A 12,830-nucleotide genomic window follows, 5' to 3' on the forward strand; every position below is an offset into this window, starting at 1 on the left:
ATTATATGGCCCAATGAAATGGCCTCCTATTCCTCAACCAAACGTAACCTCAGCCTCATCATACCACAAGATATCGAAAGAAGTCAAGTACCAAATTACATACACAAAAGAAATCAGCCAAAATTGACTCAAACAAAGTTGATATGTCTAGAACAACTACCAGGGAGATCTTAAACATTGCAAGAAAATGACAGATTTGCATGCCAACAGAGGATATGGGAATATAGGAGCAAACAATCCAATTATTACAGCATCAGATAGATCAGTGCCTACCTCATAACGAGCTAGGAAAACTGACTTGCGTTTGTAAAATAGGTAAACTTGACACTTCCCACAAAGGGAGCAAGCGAATTAATCCACAAAACATGACAGTATTGATGGATATTCTGCCTGAAAAGCATCAGTGTGTCTACCTGTAGAGTCCAACCTTCAAAGATATGGAGTATAAAAGATGTTTAAAACATACACAAAACAGTGAGGAAAACTGCAGTGTCCCTGATCAGAGACAGGAAGTATAGCATTGAAAATAGGTTAAATCCGAGCTGCTCACTAATGAAATCTGAAGCTGTACAGCCTTTTGGGATCAGTTTGGTGCCATCTACTGAGTGATCCCTGTCATCCCACACAGAGAATTAAATGCAAATTGTGTGCAACGTTCACAGGCTAGAGACGGAACAAGCATGGCAATAACAAACATATACACTGGTGTTAACAGAATAAAATTTCCCATGGCCCTTCCAAACTATGACTTGGAGTCACAAGGAGATGTTAGGTTGGATGACTAAAGATTGGTCAAGTCAGCAAGTTTTAGGGAAGATCTTACAAGGAGGAAATCAAGTTAGAGAGGAAGAGGGGGGGGAATTGATGCTATTCTGGAGGTTAAGGGTACTCTGACTAAAGGTGCAGCAATTAAAGTGAGGAATGCTCAACAAGCCAGAATTAGATGAGCACAGTTTTCTCAGAGGATAATGAAGCTGGAAGGGGCTAGAGGAACAGGGAAGAGATTTTAAAGAAGGATGAGAATGACCGGGGACCAATTTAGTTCAGTGAGCACAGGGATGACAGGTGAACAGGGCTTGGTGAGAGTTAGGACGGGGCAGCAGATTTGTGGATGATGTTAGGTTTATGGAGGGTAGAATGTAGCAATGACTGTGTTGGAATACTCAAGTCTAAAGGCAGAATGAGGGCTTCAGTAGCAAATGAACTTTGACAAGAGCAGGTCAGGTAACGCTGCATTGATAGATCAGTTGGTCTCTGCAAGGGCATGAATATAAACACATCTCGTGGTCAAATATGACACCATAGTTATGAATGGTCTGGTCTACACTTTGACATTTGCCAGCCTGAGGATAGCATCGGTAGCTGGGGATCAGAGCTTGCAGCGGAGCTCATATCCAGTGGGCTCTGTTTTTGCAATATTTAACCACAGGAAATTTCTGCTTGTTGATTTGGGATTAAACAACCAGAAAGTTGGCACTGGTGGATGGGTGAAGAGGAGGAGGTAGTGTGTAGAGTTGGGTGTCATCAGCAAAGAGGTGAGAACTAATTCTGTGCTTTTGGATTACGTAGCCAAGGGGCAACATGCAGATTAAAAAAGGAAGGCTCCCATGATAGAGCCTTGAGAGTACCATAGGTAATACTGCAGGAGCAGGAAGAGAAGTCATTACAAGTGGTATGCTGGATACAACTTGATAGATAAGAAAGGAGCCAGGTGAGAGCTGTCCAATCCAGCTGGATGACTGGAGAAAGAAGTCAATCACTGTCAAAGGCTATAGACAGAACGAGAAGGGTGAGGAGGAATCATTTAGTTGCTCACTGTTGTACAAGATGTCATTTCTCACTGAAAATGTATGTTTTGTTGCTGATGTAGTGGTGGAAATCTGATTGGAAAGCCTCAAACATGGAGTGCCTGGAAAGATGGGTATAGATTTGGAAAGAAACAACTTGGTCAGAGGAAAGGGGAGTTGGAGATGGTCAGCAAGGTTAGTGGGGTCAGGAGATGGGTAATAATGACTAAATGTAGCGGGGAGAAGAAAAGAAGGAATCATTAACACCGTCAGTTAACATGTGCGGCCAGCAGCTTGGTGGGTGCAAAGCAAGGGAGCAAAAAGTGGGTATCAGGGAAATAAAATGAGCTTGGAGAGGCCCTGAGAGGAGATGGGAAAGGCACCTGAGGAAGATGGATAATTGTCAGGGACTATGGAAAAGGAGGGGCTTGCAGAGCTTGAGTAATGTTTTTAAAATTCCATTTTAACAGTTGTAACTATTCGTGCCCTTATGCCCACATGATCGAGCATACCGTTTAAACCTTTGACAGAACTCTCAATCTGATTCACTCTGTAAACCAGTACAACACAGAACAGAAATTTGAACTACACTGAATGCGGGTAACATTTAAATATCCCCGATTTTTTTTTAAAAAAAGTGTTGGTTACACCGAATTCGGGCGAGGTCTGCAGGGAAAACCAACGGAGCCACTCCAATTTTCCTGCCTCCTACGTTGGGAAGACTGGTGGAGGGGAGGGCCATACCAAACATTTCATTCCTTCCACCAGCAGGAACTGTCAGGACCTGTTCTGTTCAACAACACAACACAATAGCCAGACTATCACAGATTCACAAAACACGAGCCGTCTCAAAAAATTAGGAACGGGAGATCAAAATGAATTAATGGTCTGAACTTAATTGTTTCTACCAGGAGAAAAGGAACTGCTTACATCGTAATTCCCGGACTAAATCAGTTAACATTTTCTCATAATATTAGTAATATCAAATGGAATAAGCCTGATGGAACAAATGTCAAAAACCTTAATCATCACCCTCAGCGAACGGAGGCTGCTCACTTGAATTATAAAACGTGCAACTTTCTATGAAATAGGGGCGGCATGATGGCTCTGGTTAGCCCTGCTGCCTCACCAACGCCAGAGACATGGGGTCGATTCCAGCCTCGAGCCACCGTTTACATGGAGTTTGCACTTTATCCACGTGTCTGCATGGGTTACCTCCCACAGTCTAAGAACGCGTTAAAACGCCCATAGTGTCCAGGGATGTGTCCGTTAGCCACGGGAAATGCAGAGTTACGGTGATAGGGTATGGGGCATATCTGGGTGCAATGCTGTTCAGAGCGCTGGTGTGGGCTCGATGGACTGAATGGCCTGCTTTCATACTGTAGCCTATGATTATGACTGGCATTTATTATTAGCAGTTTCTGAAAAAGATTTTAGAAAGATTTTTCATTGGCTCCTAATGTTACATCTAAGCCCGCTGTAAATAAACCATAGTGAACCAATCAAAACTCTTGCCGAATAAACGGAGGATAAAAAAAAGTCACACTGTGCATAGCTGTTAAAGAGCAAAGCCAACAGGAGCAAAGCAAACCTCTCAACATTTGACTAGAGGAATGTTTTCCCAACATCAACTTCAAATTTACTTTATAGTTTCAATTTGTCTCTTTTGGTTTAATGACCTTGCAGTAATATTCTGTTTTCATATGATCTGCATTATGAACAATTCTACAGGGACAACGTTCTATTGCAGGGGAACCGAAAGCATGATCTTGCAATGTTTCACCCCGAGACAAAAAAGAGACTCTAGAGCACTGAGAAGATACTTCTGATTCCGCAGGTGCCTCAGATTCTGCCACATATAGAATCTGCTTCAGTTCATTGTTTCCAGGTTTAGATAAACTGAATATTGGACTCCACTTGGACAGGTGATCAGAGGGAGCCCGCAGATGTGGCTTATTTGGACTTTCAGAAGGCTTCTGACAAAAGCCCCACATAGGACATTAATGCGTAAAATTAAAACACATAGGATTGGGATTAGTGCATTGAGTTGAATAGAAAATTAGTTAGCAGACAGGAAACAAAGAGTAGAAATAAATGAGATAGCAAGGTGTGGAGCTGGATGAATACAGCAGGCCAAGCAGCATCAGAGGAGCAGGAAAGCTGACGTTTCGGGTTGAGACCCTTCTTCCTACTATCTCTGTAGAAATAAATGGGTCTTTTTCAAAATGGCAGGCAGTGATTCATGAGGTAATGCAGGGATTGGTACTGGGACCCCAGTTGTTCACAAAATGTGTCAATGATTTAGATGAGGGAACTAAATATAATATTTTAAAATTTGCAGATGACACAAAGCTGGGAGGAAGGGCAAGCTGTAAGGAGGATGCAGAGATGCAGGAGTGACGCAGCAGTTCAGTGGTTAGCACTGTTGCTTCACAGCGCCAGGAACCTGGGTTTGATCCCACCCTGGGGTGACCGTGTGGAGTTTGCACTGTGTCTGCATGTGTTTCCTCCGGTTTCCTCCCACAGTCCAAAGATGTGCAGGCTAGGCAGATTGGTATGTTAAGTTGCCCAGAGTGTTCAGGGATGTGCAGGCTAGGCGCGGTAGCTGTGGGAAATATAGGGTTATAGGGATAGGGTAGGAGAATGGGTCTGGGTGGGATGCTCTTTGGACGATCAGTGCGACCTTGTTGAGCCAAATAGACTATTTCCGCGCAGTAGGGATTGTATAAAAATGCTACAGTGTGATTTGGACAGGCTGAATGAGCGCGCAAATGCCTGGCAGTTACAGTGTAATGTGGATAAAGCTGAGGTTAGCCACTTTGGTAGCAGAAGTAGGAAGGCGGATTACAATTCGAATGACTGTAAATTGAGAGAGGGGAATGTTCAATGCGAACTGGGTATCCTCGTATACAAGGTGCAGAAGACAATAAACAAGGCAAACTATATGCTGGCCTTCATAGTGAAAGGATTCAGGAACAGGAATAAGGATACCTTACTGCAAATATATGGAGCCTTACTGAAGCCACACTGGAATATTCCCTGCAGTTTTGGTCTCGTTATTGGAGGAAGGATGTTCTTGCTCTAGAGGGAGAGCAGTGGTGGTTTACCAAATTGATTCCTGGGATCGCAGGACTGATTTATGAGGAGAGGTCAAGTTAGTTAGGATTATATTCACTGGAGTTTAGAAGAATGCTACAGGATCTGATAGAAACCTGTAGAATTCCAACAGCATTAGACAGGTTAGATGCAGGAAGGATGTTCCCAATGGTGAAGTAGTCCAGACCAGGATCATAGTTTAAGGATTTGGGGTAAACCTTTTAGGACTGAGATTAGGGGAAATTCCTTCACCCACAGTGTGAACCTGTGGAATTTGGTTCCACAGGAAGTGGGAGAGGGTCACATTAGGGTACTGAGCTCGATGATCAGCCATGAGCATTTTGAACGGAGTTGAACAGCCAACTCCTGCCCCGATCTGCCATGTTCCTACGGTTTGTTTTGATGCACGACCAGCTCTGGAACTAACGTTTTCAGCACTACAGCTGGGACTGTGTTGGAGGTAACATTCCCTCTTAGTTGCCTGTCGCACAGTGACCTGAGTGTTCCCATGTGGATCCTATAAAACTAACTCCTGTAAGTTACCATGTTTTTACGCTGTCACAGAAATAATGTTACAAGCCACCCTTCAATTTAAACAAATTAGTGCCACACTGTAAAAGAAAATGCAGGGAACTCAGTCAGGGGCCCAGAGCCTTTGCTGTATCCAAATGCATTGAGTCATGCCTTGATACCATGTGGAATGAACTCAGTTGCTGAAGACCGGAGGCTTTCATAGTTGGTTCTTAGGAGAATGGAGAGGTGGATTGGCCGAAGGGAGTTGCAAACACTTCAGCTTGTCCTTTGCACTCATGCACTGAGCATCATCGAGGATAGGCATGTTCAAGGAGCATTTCCATCATATGAATTGTTTAACTGTCCACCACAAGTTAATGACCAGGTGAGATGGAACTGCAGATTCTTGACCAAACCAGGAAATACTCCTGTGTTATGGCTTTACCACACTGGCAGCTCAGTTTTAGAACTGCCTGGTCCTCATGGTCTCATACTCCTCATTGAACCAAGGTGGTCCTCTGGTAATGGTAGATTGAGGGATATGCAGCGGAGTTATAAATTATAGCTACGTACAATCTCCTGCTGCAAATGGTCCACAGTCCCTTATGGATCCCGAATTTTGAGCCTGATAGTTGTTTTGAATCAAAAGTTATTTAGCATTATGGCAGTGCCACACAATACAATGGAAGATTGTACTCAGTGTGAAAATAGGATTTCATCTCAAGGTTGCATTGAAGATGATCCTAGATAAGCACATGGGGAGAAGGAATGTTTTAAGTTATGTTGCTGGGCTTAGGTGAAGAACAAGGGGAAGAGCGTGAATATTGATATAGCCTGTTTTTGGTCTGTACACTCAAAGTCCAATTTAAATATTTCTGTACAATTAACTCCATTCAAGGAAAATCCAAGCCTCTCACTTTAGGTGCACTTTAGAGCCCAGCTTATCATATTGACCATCTCATAGGAGAAATCTATACACGTGACAGAAAAGTGACAAGGCAGATTCAGAGTTAACAGAGAATTCAATTTAAAACTGGATGCTAGTGGGCACTTGTTACAGTTCAACATGTTCAGTCAAGAAAATCTTAAGTCAAGTCAGCTTGCATTTTAAACATATTGTTCAGGAAGCGCATCAGAACTCAAAAAGCTGACCTTGCTAAACACTCTTCTAATGCTCCTCAGATTCATATCAAACAGAATATCTTAAAATTATAATTTCCCAAGCATTTTAGCTGAGACACAGCTGTATAAAACTAAATGCAACAGAAAAAACATAATATTGACACTGGAAATCCGAAGAGCCCACAATTAAATGGAGACAGTTTAAACATTTAAATTAATAGCACATGTAGCATTTATTAGAAACATGGGAATTGTCATTACATCCAGAATGCTCAAAACGGTGAGCGTGCAAGTCTTACAAAGTCATGCTGTTAAATGGACTCAAGCCTCCTGTTTGATTGTTAGCAGAGTGACACTCTGTTCACATTTAGTTTCCTACCCTCCTGGGACTGGGGAATTAAACAATCCAGAAATCATAGTTCTAAACAGTGAGAATAAGGTACGTATGTTGACAAAGAAATTACCTTATCTAGGATGTATTTATTGAGATATGGCATATAACCCTGGCTGGAGACAGGCCCATCATCATCATCTCTGAAATGCTCTTCAAGTGCCACGGGGTCATGTGGAATGTGCAACACTGTACAAAGATTATGCGACAAGACCTAGAGAACAGGAACAAATAAGGTTACTCACTTCTTTTGAGAGTTTCAAGCTGCCAGTCAATTAGTCTCAAGTTCTGCATTCATTTCCTCAAAAGCGCTGCTTGACAGAAAACTGCGAAGTGCTTCTTTACACGATTATAAACAAGCAATATGTAATTCTCTTCCATTACCCATTCTAATTGTACCAAATTGTTAAACTAGAAACAGCTTATGCAGTGATGAGCAGGGTATCAAACAGGTCCTTTAAAATTTGTACTATTTCAGTTGAGGTTCTCTTTACCATGAGTAATTTCTTTAATCCCTTTTTACAATCCATCAGTGAATCTGCTTGCGTTGCACCCTCTAGCAGTGCATGTCAGATTCTAAGCATTTGCTGCTTAAAAATATTTTTCCTGATGCTGCTGTCAGTTCTTTTACAAACCACTTTTAACTTGTCCTCTCTGGTTCTTACTCATTCCATTCATGGGAACGACTTCTCTCTATCTATTCTGTCTAGATGCCTCATGGTTTTGAGCAATTCTGTCAAATCTTCTCCCAAACTTCTTTAAAGGAAAAGATGAGTTTCCCTGAAATGCAAGCAAAATTCTGGAAATGCTCACTGGATCAGAGAGCATCTGTGAAGGTTAACGTTTCAGGTCAGGTGAAAGGTCACAAAGCTGGAATATTGATGTTACGTTAGGGTGTAAAAATTTTAAAGGCTTAATGCTGAGGAGCGATTTTACATTTGCTCATAGGAGACGGATGTCACTGGCCAGGCCAGTGTTTATTGCCCAGCCCTAACCGCCCAGAGGGCAGATAAGAGTCATTTACACTGTTCTGGGTCTAGGGCCACATGCAGGCCAGACAAGATAAGGACAGCAGACTTCCTTCTTTAAAGCACCATAGACTGTCATGACGCTATATTTAACAAACTGATATGGATATGTTCAACTGGGCAGCAAAAACTAACAGAGGTTTCCAGGTGGTTTATAATAAATCGATTGTTTAGCACAAAACACCAGCTTCTAGCTTTCCCTTTTAGATCCTGTCGTTGTCCGTAAGACTACATGCACATAGGGAAGAACACGATTTTTTTATATTATTTTGAAATACCCACCAACAAATGACCCAATTAAATAATTAAACAATAAGAAAAAAAGCCCTGCCCATCGGGGACTATGTAACAATAACAAAAACAAAAAAATCAAGCAAGGGTAGGGGCTGAGAAGGGGCCAAATCAAACCACAGTTGCTAGGGGAAGCAATGAAGCCCAACTACTGTGGTGCCCACCTCCGTCTTGAGGCCTCAAGAGTAGGTACCCAGCTTTCTTAAAAATATTATTTCTTTTTATAAACTTTTTCACCCAATTAGCAAATTAAACAAATAAATTACAAGCAGAAGTGAAAATTGCTGGCAAAATTGAGCAGTTCTGGCAGCGATTCAGTAGTTAGCACTGCTGCCTCACAGCGCCGGGCCATGGATTCAATTCCACCTTTGGGAATGTTTACGTGGAGTATGCATGTTCTCCCCATTGTGTGTGGATTTCCTCTGGGTGTTCCGGTTTCCTCCCATGTGCTGGTTAGGTGGATTGGCCTTGCTAAATTACCCCTAGTGCCCAAGGATTTTTAGGGGGTAGATGCATTAGCCATGGGAAATGCTGGGATGGAGTGTGGAGTGGGTACGGGTGGGATGTGATTTGGATGGGTCGGTGTGGACTCAATAGGCCGAATGGCCTGCGTCCACACAGGAGGGATTCTGTGCTGCCAGAACAAAGCCAAGTTAATGCTTTGAGCCCATTGACTCTTCATCAGAACTGTTAGCAGCTGATGAATGTGGTGACGAACAAGTGCCGAAGGAGCCTAGAGCGTGAGCGCGGGCGCGCGACAGAGAGATATGAAAGGAGATAATGGATAGCAGGTCAGAACAGAAGATAGTTTGAACTATGTGAGAAGAAGAACAAAGAGTGGAGGAAAATAGGTGAGCTGTGCTGATGTAATTAAACACTCATAATGAGATAATGGGCCGAGGAGTACACGAGAATGTGTGAATGTGCTAAAAATGACCACGGTCACAACAGGACTGGGTGTGGGGTAGGTTAAAAAAAATTTGAAGGATTGATTCAGGTTGTAAAAGTTATTGAGCTTGATGTTGAGTCCTAGGAGGTTGCTGGGTGCCCAGGTGGAAAATGATCTGCTGCTCTTCCAGCTTGCGCTGAGGCTCACCGGAATACTGCAGCAAGCCCGAGACAGAAAAATTGGTGTGGGAACACGATGGTGTGGTGTGGAAGCTCCAGGTCATTTTTACAGGAACTATGCGGGAGTTCTGCAAAGCGGTTGCCGAGCTTGTGTTTGGTCTCCCCAGCATACAGCAGCCCACATTGTGAACAGTGAATACAGTAGGTTGAGTGATGTGCAGGTAAGTCACTGCTTCACCTGTGTCTGGGACCTTGGATGGTGAGGAGGGAGGAAGTAAATGAGCAAGTGTTACACCTTCTGCGATTACATGGGAAAGTGCCATGGGAGTGAGAGGAGATGCTGGGAACGAAGGAAGAGTGGGCCAGTTTGTCCCAGACGAAATGGTCCCTACTGAAAAGGGAGGAAAGGGGAATGTGTGTCTGGTGCAGGCACCACACTGGAGGTGGCAGAAATGATGACTTACGCAAGAAGTAGAGGGATCCTATCATTGCTGAGAGTGAGAAGGGAAAGGGTGTGGGAAGAAATTTGGAAGATGGTTCCAACACAGCTAAGGGCCTTGTCAACCATGGTAGTGGGAAATCCTTGCTTGAAGAAGGTGGTGGTGGACATTTCTGAGGGCCCTCTGCAGAAGTTGCCATGTTCAGAACAGAGGAAAGGCCACTGAACCTGAAGCATTAACTCTGATTTCTCTCCACAGATGCTGCCAGGCCTACTAAACATTTCCAGCAATTTCTATTTTTGTATCATCAGAATGGAGAAACTGGGAGAATGGGATGGAGTCCTTACAAGAAGCAGGGTGACAGGGTGTATTTTCCAGGTAACTGCAGGAGTCGGTGGCTTCGTGGTGGATGTTAGTGGCCCGCCTATCCCCAGAAAGGGAAACAGGGATGTAGCGGAGGGACGGGAAGAGTCAGAGATGGACCGGGTGAAGGTGAGAGCGGGGTGAAAATTGCAACAAGATTGATCAATTTTTTCAAATTCTAATGAGAGGGTGAAGCAACACTGATAATATCTTTGATGTACCAGAGAAAAAGTTGCGGGTAGGGGCTGGAATTGGGCATGAAACAAGAGATGTTCCACATACTTCACAAAAAGACAGACATAACTGGAGCCCATGCGTACCAATGGCCACCCTTTTGACCCGAAGAAAGTCAAAGGCTATTAAAAGAGAAGTTGTTGGAAGTGAGGACGAGCTCAGTCAGACAGACAAAGGTGGTGGCAGATGGAGATGGTTCTGGCCTTTTTTCCAGGAAGAAGCAGACAGCCCTGAGACCATCCTTTTGAAGCATGGACACAAAGAGACTGCACATCCATGGTAAAGAGGAGGCAGCTGGAGCCTGCAAACAGAAAATTCTGAACCTGACATAAAGCATCAGAAGAATCGTGGATGTCAGTGGGAAGGGCCTGGACTAAGGGAGTTTTAAAAAAAAATTAAGCTGCGGTAAATAACAAGTCTGCCGTGCAGGCCTGGTTGTGGATTTTGAGAAGGAGGTAGAAACAGGCTGTACGGCTTAGTAGCTGGGAGGCTGTCACGGGAGAGCTCCCTGGATGAAATGAGTTTAGTGACAATCGTAGCTGGATGCTTGATGATGGGGTCATGGTCCAAGTGGTGGTAGGAGCAGGTTAGAAGTATTACAATGAGAAACCAGTTTTCTCGATATTTTTAAATCAATAATCTGGGGGACGTGCCAAGTCTCCTGGCTCAAAGATAGGGACCCTAAAAGTGCAGTTACCATAATCCTACCACAAAATAAGCTCCTTTCTCGTGAGTGAGTGAGAGAGAGCGCAAGCGAGTAAGAAAGAGAGCATCTTTGGCGCAGAAATTGAACCCATGTTGTTGGCATCACTCTGCATTGCAAACTAACTCAACACTTCTGAGCGATAATAGCCCTTAAGAAACCAGCTTTTTTTTTGGATACCCACCACCAAATCACTCATTTCAGCCAGTAAGAGAACAGTTAACAAGCACCAGCCATGAGAGCACAGCTGTTAAATACAAAGTCAAATAGTCATCACCCACTTTCTATCTACTCTGGAGCTGGTCTTGTTGACCTGGGGAAGCTGACTTCATGCACATTGGGTGAGAGAACTGATAAGGACCTCAAAGGATTCAGACTTCCATCCAAGTTCTCCAGGTCTTTGAAACAGTTCTAAGTTCTCGTTAATTGCCACAGAAGCGTTTCTCCATTAGACCACCAAGTAGCTTCACCTCTGCACACCAGACTAAACAGACCCTGTAGATTCCTAACATTAAAGAGGATGATGGCAGTAAATCTACGAGAGCGCTCAGACAACATGGTGAGAAGTGTTGTGGATTCACCCAACAGCAGCTAACTACGTTTCTTCTCTCTCCACACATCTTGCCAGACTTGCTGTGTATTTCCTTCATTTTCTGTTTTGTTACCAGTTTCTCATTTTTCAAGAAGCAGAACTCCCGTAGCACTGGAACCGTTCTTGTTATTCCATCTGATGCCCTTCTTGAAAGCCTTCACATCAATCCTAAAAGGTGGTAGCCAGATTTAAACACAATACTCCAATTGATTCATCGTAACCTCCGCTCCTGTACTCTCGACCTCTCTTTCTGACAAGTCTTGGATCCTGATTTTTTTTTAGCCACTTTCTCAACTTGCCCTCTCACCTTCAGCAATTTGCCCACACAAACCTTCAGATGCCTTTGTCCTTGTACTCCCTAAAGAACATGAATATTAATGGTGGGCGTAAAACAAGTTACTCCATCATTTTCACTAAAACTGTGACACTTTTGAAAGAGTCAGTGTTTACATCCAAGGTACTGGTCAATTTTTATCCGTCAAACAATGTTATTGAGCAGATGATTTGGTCAGTCAACTCCTTAGTATTCTATGTGACCTTGCTGTACATAAATCACATTACACTAGTAATTACACTTCAGAGGCTGTGAACCCTACAGCAACTAGCTCACTTCCTGTCTCTCCAAAGCGTGTGTAAGTTCCAAGTCAGGAATGTGATGGAATACTCCCCAGTTGCCTGGATAGGTGCAACTCCAATAACACTCAAGAAGCTTGACACTACCCACGACAAAACAACCACCTGATTGGCACCACGTTCACAAGCATCCACTCGCTCCACCACCGACACTCAGTAGCAGCAGTGCACATCATCTTCAAGGTGCACTGCAGAAATTCACCAAAGATTCTTAGACAGCATCATCCATGCCCACAACCAATTTTATCTAAAAGGATAAGGGCACAGATACATGGGAACACCACCTGCAAGCTCCCCTCCAAAATATTCACCACCCTGCCTTGGAACCACAATGTTGTTCCTTCAGTATCACTGAATCAAAATTGTGGAATTCCCTCCTGAACAACACTGTTGGGGTACCTATGCCAAATGGACAGCAGCAATCCAAGAAGGTAGCTCACCACCACGTTTTCAGGGATGTGGAGTGATGGGCAATTCACATTGACTCAGCCAATGACACCCACATCTCATGAATGAATCAAAAAGAACACTTAAAAGGCTAAAAGGTGCTTTGGAACATCCGGAGGGCA

The 12,830-nt window shown here is 43.6% G+C and overlaps 1 protein-coding gene across 2 annotated transcripts in view; it reads right to left on the reverse strand.

The window, feature by feature from the left end:
* The window catches only part of def6a (DEF6 guanine nucleotide exchange factor a), a 140,204-nt gene that overhangs the window by 83,444 nt on the left and 43,930 nt on the right, over window positions 1-12,830 (reverse strand). For both annotated transcript variants that reach the window (XM_059653450.1, XM_048553530.1), the window contains exon 2: window positions 6,983-7,123. In XM_059653450.1, coding sequence (XP_059509433.1) covers window positions 6,983-7,015 — 33 coding nt within the window. In that variant the 5' untranslated portion in view covers window positions 7,016-7,123. The remainder of the gene's footprint in view (window positions 1-6,982; window positions 7,124-12,830) is intronic.

Source organism: Stegostoma tigrinum, chromosome 21 (assembly GCF_030684315.1).
Source record: "Stegostoma tigrinum isolate sSteTig4 chromosome 21, sSteTig4.hap1, whole genome shotgun sequence".
Taxonomy (NCBI): domain Eukaryota; kingdom Metazoa; phylum Chordata; class Chondrichthyes; order Orectolobiformes; family Stegostomatidae; genus Stegostoma; species Stegostoma tigrinum.